The 9,182-nt window shown below is 39.2% G+C and overlaps 1 protein-coding gene across 1 annotated transcript; it reads right to left on the bottom strand.

The window, feature by feature from the left end:
• Positions 1–969: 969 nt before the first annotated feature.
• LOC110684592 lies at positions 970–2,163 on the bottom strand. Its single transcript, XM_021861030.1, has one exon. It carries the CDS (start codon positions 2,161–2,163, stop codon positions 970–972), a length of 1,194 nt encoding a protein of 397 aa, XP_021716722.1.
• Between the last annotated feature and the right edge of the window lie 7,019 nt (positions 2,164–9,182).

Genomic DNA, 9,182 nt, shown 5'->3' with positions numbered 1-9,182 from the left:
GAATGTTGCGGGGGCATTACAAAGCCCGAAAGGCATCCTACGATGCGCATAAGTACCGTAGGGGCATGTGAAAGTCGTCTTCTCTTGATCCTTAGGGTCAATTGGGATTTGGAAAAATCCCGAGTAACCATCAAGGAAACAATAGAAGGAATGCTTTGTAAGCCTTTCCAACATTTGATCAATGAACGGTAGTGGGAAATGATCTTTGCATGTACTTGTGTTAAGTTGGCGATAGTCAATACACATGCGCCAACCGGTAACAAGTCTAGTGGGTACTAGTTGATCATGATCATTGTTCACTACCGTCATGCCCCCTTTCTTAGGCACAACTTCCACGAGAGATACCCAATCACTATGAGCAATTGGGTAAATAATTCCCGCATCAAGAAGCTTAGCCACTTCCTTCCGCACAACCTCTTGCATGGAAGGGTTAAGCTTTCTTTGCCTTTGCCTGACAGGTTTGGCATCTCCCTCTAGATCAATTTTGTGCATACATAAAGATGGACTTATACCCTTGATATCATCAATGGTATAACCCAAAGCCTTTTTGTGTTTTCTCAAAACATTGATCAAGAGGGAGGTTTGCTCCTCCGTTAGGTTAGAATTTACAATCACGGGGAAAGACTCATTGAGACCAAGAAATGCATACCTCAAGCCCAAAGGTAGAGGTTTCAAGTCTACCTTTGGTGCTCCCTTACCATTGGGGCTCTCTTCTCTTTCTTCAACTTGAAAGAGGTCATGAATGTAAGGAGCCTCTTCTTTCGTGCTCGCGCCCTTGCACTCCTTCTTGCTTTCCTCAAGCAAATCCTCATAGAATTGTATGTCTTCTTTGTGAGTACCTATCTTTGATTCATTCAACAACACACTTTCAAGGAGATCATTAGTAGCATGAAAGTGGGAGCGAGAAAATTCACCAAGAACCGTATCAAGAATATCTACCCTTAAGCATTCGCCACTTGAGGAGGGTTGTTACATGACATTGTTCAAATCAAACTCAATAGAATCATTGTCAATTTTCAAGGATATCTTCCCCTCCTTCACATCGATGATAGCTCTAGAAGTGGCTAGAAATGGCCTACCCAAAATTATAGGAATCCTCTCATCCTCATCCATCTCTAGCACATATAAATCCACGGGGAATGTGAACTTTCCTACCCTAAGGGGAATGTCCTCAACTTTTCCCATGGGGAACTTAACGGAACGGTCTGCTAGTTGGAGAGTAATGTTAGTGGGAGAGAGGGTTCCTACACTAAGCTTTTGGTAGACGGAATAGGGCATGAGACTCACACTTGCTCCTAAGTCACACAAGGCTTTATCAAATTCAATGCCATTGATAGAACAAGGGATGGAAAAGTTACCCAGATCTTTCAATTTGGTAGGTAGTTTGTTGGAAAGAATTGCACTACAATTGGCGGTTAAACTCACCGTCTCACACTCCCTTCTCCCACTCAAATGATCTTTCAAAAATTTGGAATAGTGGGGCATTTGCTTCATAGCATCAACAAAAGGGACGGAGATATGAAAACTCTTAATGACTTCCAAAAACTTCCCAAATTGGGCATCAAGTTTAGATCTCACAAATCGTTGTGGAAAGGGTAGCTTCTCCTCTCTAGGTTGGCGATTTAGGGGCAAGGGGGTGGCTTCTTTTTCCTTGAGCACCTCAACATGTTTTTCCTTTTCAACACTCAATGGCTCATTGGGTTTTTCATCCTCATTCTCTAACTCTACCTCTTCTTGGGGTTCTTCCTCAATTAAAGGGTCACTCCCTACTACCTTCCCACTCCTTGCTGTCATGGCATACAAAGGTTTTGGGTTGACTCCTTGACTTGGGATGTGAGAAGAAGAAGGAGAAGAAGAAGAAGGGGATGAATTAGATGCAAGTTGAGCAATTTGAGTCTCAAGCATTTTCATATGAGCATTGGTTCGTTTTTGAGCCTCTTCATGTTTCTTTTGATCCTCCTCGCGCATTTTTAAAAGAGCATCTAATTTAGCCATCACGGGATCTATTGGAGGGGCTTCAAGTTGAAGAGGTTGTTGAGGTGGAGAAAGTTGGGGTTGATGGTAACCCGGAGGCCTATTAGTTTGGGCATAGTTAGAAATAAATTGGCCCCTATTGCCTCCGGTGCCTTGGTTAGGAACATTGCCTTGTTGATTATTTCCCATGTTACCTTGGTCACCAAAATTTTAATTTTGATGGTCATGGTATCGGGAATTAGGTTGTTGGTTTTGATTACCATATCCTCTTTGGTTAGAGTAGCCTCTTCCATGGAAATTTGAAGGGCCTCCCCCACCATGGTATTGGTTATCATAACCACCACCATTTTGGTTCCAACCACGGTTTTGACCTTGATTCCAATTCCCCATTTGATTGGAGTTTGGCCTCAAGTTTCCTACATTTCCCATTCTAGGAGCAAAATTCATAGCATTGACATTTTCCATATTACTATCATGTTCATGGGAAGGGGGTTGAACTTCACAAGCATAGACACAATGAGAGGTATCATGATCATAGGTTTCCCAATTAGAACAAAACATGCATCCTTGGGGCATTGTATTGTAAGAAGAGGGGGAGGAAGTATTCATACCATTGCCTCCCTTGGTTGAAGGGGAGGTATTACCATGAGGGTTGGACCTTTCTTTCATCAATTCATCCATTTGCTTGGTCATTTTGGAGATTTGGGTGGAAAGGTTGTTGATTGTGTTGGCTTGCTCCAATGCATAAACTCCCTTGCTAGAAGTAGCATCCCTTTCTCCTTCGTACCAATCATCATAGTGCTTTGCGGCTTCCTCTATAATACACTGCACTTCATGCTCTCCTTTGTTCATGATTGGACCACCGGCCGCAGCGTCTAGGCTTGTTCTTCCTTGAGGTGTGAGACCTCCATAGAAAGTGTGAAGGAGTTGATACTTGGGTATCCCATGGTGTGGGAATTGACGTTGAAGCTCTTTGTATCGTTCCCATGCCGCACTTAGAGACTCACCACTCTTTTGGCGAAAACCTTGAATCAAAGACCGAGCCTCGGCGGTCTTCCTATGGTTATAAAACCTCCTCAAGAAAGTCGTAGTCACTTGGTCCCATGTCGTGAGAGAATTAGGGGGCACCTCCTTCTCTAGCCATTCTAGACCTCTCCCAATTAGCGAAAATGGAAACATTTTGAGGCGAATATATTCTCGAGTCACTCCATTGGCCTTTATTATATCACAATATTTCTCAAACTCTTTAAGGTGCTCATGAGGACTCTCAAACTTTCCACCTGAGAATTGTTTCCTCTCAATCAAGGCAATCAAATTAGGCTTGATCTCAAAATTGTTGGCTTAAGTAGTAGGAGTTAGGATCCCACTTTGCGCTCTAAAAGCTTCGGGGGCCCCAAGACGACTCAAAGGCGTATTCTCTCCAATTTTAGAACCTTCTTTACTCGCAAACTTATAGGTTGAGAAAGGCTTGATTTCTGAATTCGAAGATGATTTAGGGCTATCTAATTCTTCACTTGAGGGTGAAGAGGGTGGAGTATCTTCTAATTCTCTTACTCCTCTCGTTGGAGTGCGGGAATTTCTACTCCTTGCTCTTGCTTTTCTTCGAAGTAGGGACAAAGACCTCTCTAACTCTGGATCGATGGGAATTAAAGATCTTGAGCGGGTTCGTCCTCTGTTCATACAACGAATCTAAGAAGAACGTAAGCACTGACAAGTAACAAAAGTAACAAACACTAACAAATAAAGGTGAGATAGTCTCAAACAAGCAATGAAATAGCAATGGAAACCGTCTCCCCGGCAACGGCGCCAATTTGACAAGGCAATAATCGTGTTGTTGAGCGACTACACCTAAGTAAAATTAATTTATAACGCTCTACCGACCTAATACGTGTATAGGGTAAATAGAGGGGTCGAACCACAAGGAGACATGCATAAACACCGTATTCACTACTTAAGACTTTAAGCTATCTCGGGACAAGAAGTGTGAATAACTAAGAGATTAAACTAAGGATTAAGAATGATTAAAGATCAGTATAACTAAACACCAAGGGAAGTGGGTAGATGTAGATGTCACTTGATCATGCAATAACACGGAAGCAAAGCATTGGTAAACTAAGCATGCAAAAATATCGAAATAAAGCTCGATCTAACCGCCTTCCGGGGTTAATCGATTTCTCCTAACATAGCCTCTATGTTTCCACATTAGAACCATATATTAGAAGGTGCAACCAAATAATTATCGTTAGTAATGAATCTCAACTAAGTCAACTTCCGTTACTTGTTAGTAAAGACTCGTCTTTGATCAACTAACAATGTGCACATGCAAGAAAGACCAAAGAATATCAAGCATATAAAGACTTTAATCACCATTGACATAACCCAACATCATAAGCATGAATCAATTAACAACTACTCCATCCCCACACCCTTGGCTAGGTGACTACTCACAAATCATATTGAAGACAATATTAATCATCAAATCAATAAGCATCAACATGATCAATAAGCAAAGAAGGAAAATCAAAATAAGCAAACAAAACTAAATACAAAAGTAAAAAAAGAGAGTAAGAGATTGCTCATTAATTGAAGATGAAGATTTACAAAGATTCAATCAAGCTCCTTCTTCAATATCCAAGTTCATCAATGAAAATCCACACTTTCTCTCTCTACTAATGAAGTTTCTCTCCCTAGATTAAGCTCAAATGTAGAAAATTAAAACTAAGTTCATCTCCTCCCCAAAACGTTCTAAAAATGGACTTATATAGTCCGTACAGAGCCAGCTGATAAAAGGAGAGGTCCGACCGAACAAATGGGAAGGTTCGGCCGGACTACAGGGTAGGTTCGGCCAAACCATGGGTAGGTTCGGTCGAACCTCCCTGATCCTGGTCTGGTCGAACTCCTGTGGCTCGGCCACTCCTGCAAAACTGCCAATTTTCATCTTGCCCCTGCCTCAACGTTCGGCCGAACCACTGAGCAAGTTCGGCCACACCTTGGTTCGGCCACACCATCAGAAGGTTCGGCCGAACCTCTTCTGAATCATGCTTCCTCTAGCTTCCTTTGAGCTTAGCTTCCTCCTCTTGAAAATCCCGATGGTTCCTACAAAGCATAAGCATGAAAATCACAATAGGAACAAAGCGGGAAGACTAAGAAAAGGGAGCATAAAGGAGAAATAAAAGAGGAAGCAAAACTAAGTAGAAATGCTTAGAAAAAGGGCCAAACAAGTGCAAATGAGAGGAGAATCCTTAGAGAAAAAGGATAAAAGAGTGGCATAAATGCCACTCATCACTGGGTTTGGTTTTGGAGAGACACAAATGGGTGTCTACAGAATGTCGGGCGCAACCAAATATCTTGCGCTGGTTGGGGTCGTGCAACTTATCAAGTTGCACGCGCCACCTGCTCGTAAAAAAAAAAAATTTAATTCGAGCGCTTTTTTTTTTTGTTTTGTCATCGTTTATTTTTTATATGTCACCCTTCGAATATGATTCAAAATTACGAAGAAACTACTTTGTAATTAGGAACCTAGACCGAACTAAAAAAAAAAAAAAAGACTACCCTAACACGTTGCACATAGTCACATAAGTAAATAAAGCATATCATAAGTTAAGATTCACACAATGTCATTTTAAGGTCAAAGAGGCTTGGGTGTCCAAAGGTACCATATCTTAAGAAACGACGAACAAATAAATCACTCAACGTGTTGACTCATGACATCATCCTCCCAACATTTTGTTGGTGATATGGGTGGGATGATGTAGACAACTAAAAATGTGTCCCCAAAACCCAAACCCGATGATGAACAACCTTTCACCGCCATTATTGGTCGGGTTGAGTATTTAATCTTGGAGTGCTTAAATCCATATTTCCATTTCATAAACCAACCTAACTTCTAGCCCATTTCCCCAAACCATAACTTATTTTCCTCTTTTCTTGCCTTTAAACCTAAAATAATTCATTTTGTGTCCTTTCAAATCATTCATTTCGTGTCATTTTTACAAAAACGTTTAATGCAGTTTATTTTGGTCCATAATCTGGGTCCAATAATTTAATAATTGGATGGGGCTTGAAAAGATCTTTCCAACGATATATTATAAGCCCAAATCCAAGTTATAACGAATAAGTTATGGCAAAAATATTAAGTCGAGCCCAAACCGAACCTAAGCCCACCTTACGTAAGATCCAATGATCATGTGGAGGGTCCAAATTATTAATCCAATTCCTAAAACAATTAGGACTAATTAGAAAATTCTATAAGTTTCTAAAAGATATTAATTATCCTTTTTTGAAAAGATAAGATTAAAGCGTTTGAAATTGAATAAAACTTTTCTTTTTGAAAATCCTAATTCTATCCGAATTGAAAGACGTCCAAAGATAGACAGATATAATTTTCGTGCCTCATATTTTTATCCGAATTTTATATGGTTGGATAGCCCTTAAAATTATCTTTCCAATGATATATTATAATATCAATTCTGAGCTATAACGGAAAAGATATGAATAAAATGTCAAACTCTATCCAAAACTGACACCATCTCACAATTTCAGCTATATCTTTTGTTCTACAAAAAAATTTTATCTGATTCAAATTGGGTTAAAATTTATACTTCAATAGCTTTCCAACGATATCTTATTTATCTAATTCGGATTTCTGGATCAAAAGATATGATAAAAACAAAATTCGCAAAACTGCATTCTATCGAGTTTTATTCCGATTTAATTCGGATCTTATCTTGTTTTCGACCTTTCTTTTTTCTCTATAAATAGAGGTCATATCTCCCCGTTTTTATGGATCAACAATCTTGATTATCAAATCATTCTCTTCTCCCTCTTTAGCATAAACACTAGCCTCCCCATTCCTTCACTATTCCTTCTTGTAAGCACTCCAAGGAGTCCATATAATACCCAAAGTTCTATACTTAAACCAAGGCGTGAAAGGTAAAATTGACTGAGGGTTTGGACTAAATCAACTCTACTTTTTATTTAATTTAATTGTTTCGATTTTATTTATATTTTAATTGAAGTTACTAACAATTTATTCATGATGTAGAAATTTAAAGGAACGCGCGGAATGTGAGTAATTAATTAATTTAATTACTTATTTTATTTTAATATTGCTAGGATCACGATTAGGTTCATAGTTTATTATTCGATTTGACTAACGTTATTATTGTTAAATTGCTTCCAATATTAATGTTTACTCTATTATTTATTTATTGATCACCATATTGCATGTTAAAGGGAATATGTAATTGAAAATCACGCCAAATAAGATAATTTGGACAACCGGTTTAGGTTCCTTTTTAATCTTGTTGTTTAATCAAGTGATCACTAATATTTTAGAATTATATGTTGCATTACTATTTAACCAATTTAGCCTAATAATAGTTTGGAGCAAATTGAAAATTTTATTTGTATGCCATTGAGATCGCAGGAATCACTTTTCACTATAAGAATCGAGTAGAGGCCAATACGGGCGAACGTGACTCCATGAATCACTTTGTACACTCATCCCCGATCCTCCTTTCGTGGTTCCGAACCATATGGAGTTAGTAATCTCATGGATTATGAATGGGGTGTAACCTTCACGGGTCAATCGTTGTTGCCTATCGTTGTCCCTTTATCGTGGTTGCCTTTTATGATTCGTGAACGGTTTACAAGTTCCTTAAAAACTTGTTGGAAGCTCCCTACTTTGCTTTATCCCTAATCGTAATGTCAATTCCCACTTCCTATGAGTGCCAAGCATATTCACACATGCTTTAACGTAAGCGCACTTCGAACGACGCCTGCAATTTGGCGACTCAACTGGGGAGGATTCTTGGTTATTTAATGATTTGAGTGATTTGTATTTAATTGAGATGAGTGGATGAGACTTGAAAGATTCTTGAGTTGTATTCCTGCGATTCAATTGGCATTGTCACATATGCATATGCATTTTAGCTTTGATGAGTGTCATTTATGGCACTCATAGGGTAGCCTTTTAGGATGATTTCATCTTCCTTTTTATGCTTTCTTATCTTATTTTCGGTCCTTTTTCCTTTAATTTCTTTCTTTCTTTCCTTGTGTTTTTCGTGTTTTCTTCGTGTTTTCCTTTTATTTGGTTCTTTTTCCCTTTTATTCCTTTTCGTTGTTTATTTTTGTAGGTACATAGGATTTGTCTCTGCAAGGGAATCAAGATGGGTTGTATTGACTAAGCAAGGAGGAAATAATCGACTCGGAGAGGGCTCGGAGAGGGCATGGACAGGGCATCAAGCCCTGCCAGTCTGCCGCGGGCGCTGGTATGAAGGCCGCGGGCGAGGGCTCATATGCACAAAAGTGGCAGATTTCGACCAGGAACTCTCCGCGGGCTTGCCGCGGGCGCGGGTAGACTGGAGAGCCCGCTTGTATCAGAGAGACCGCGGCCCTCTGATCACCCTTTGGGAGCAGGGGATTCGCTGCACTTTTGCCGCGGGCACGAGTGCTTTTGTCGCGAGCGCGGGTGTTTCCTAGAAAGCCCGCAGAGTTGTTAATGGGTTCCATACCCATTTTTCCACGGACGCGGGATTTATTGGAGATGGCACGGGAATCGCGTTTTTCTTCTTTGCCTATAAATACACTTGTAATTCCTTTTAAAGACAACTTTTTAGATAATTTTCATTAGCTTATTTTTAGAGAGAGAAGTTAGAGAGAAGTTAGAGAGAAGTTCTTGGTATTGGATTTGTATTTCAACATTAGATCAATTGTGCTTGGATTTCTTCATTTTTCAATCATTAATGTTAATAAGATTTTCTTCTTCTAGTTCATCTCTTACTTGATTGATTTAGTTTCATCTTTGATTGCTTGTATTTCTTGGATTTGAATTGGATATTGTACTTGATATTGCTTTCTCTTGATTTTGATTTAGAATGATGATCAATGCTAATTCTAGTGATTTGTTCTTGAGTTACACCATGATTAGTGAGTAGATTAGTTGCTAGGGAGAAGGGGAAGCATGCTTGATTGATAATTTGTGCTAGTTGATGATCTTTGATTGATTGAATTGTTACAATTAAATTGGTTGACATAGTTTTGGCATGTGATTAATTAGATTAGGAATGATCAACCTATAAGATTAATCTAGATTGCATTGCATTTTAATGACATGACCCATCAATTTGAGAATTGCTTTAATTGATTGAGTTTGATTGTGAATTTCCTTGATTAGCCATTCATAGTGAGCCCTAGTTTGGCCTCTA

The sequence above is a fragment of the Chenopodium quinoa genome, unplaced genomic scaffold (assembly GCF_001683475.1).
Source record: "Chenopodium quinoa cultivar QQ74 unplaced genomic scaffold, ASM168347v1, whole genome shotgun sequence".
Classification (NCBI taxonomy): Eukaryota; Viridiplantae; Streptophyta; class Magnoliopsida; order Caryophyllales; family Amaranthaceae; genus Chenopodium; species Chenopodium quinoa.
This window is presented reverse-complemented; position numbering and strand designations above follow the sequence as displayed.

Coding starts and splice junctions, on each gene's coding strand:
- LOC110684592 (XM_021861030.1), bottom strand. CDS start 2,163: ATGGGAAATAATCAACAAGGCAATGTTCCTAACCAAGGCACCGGAGGC.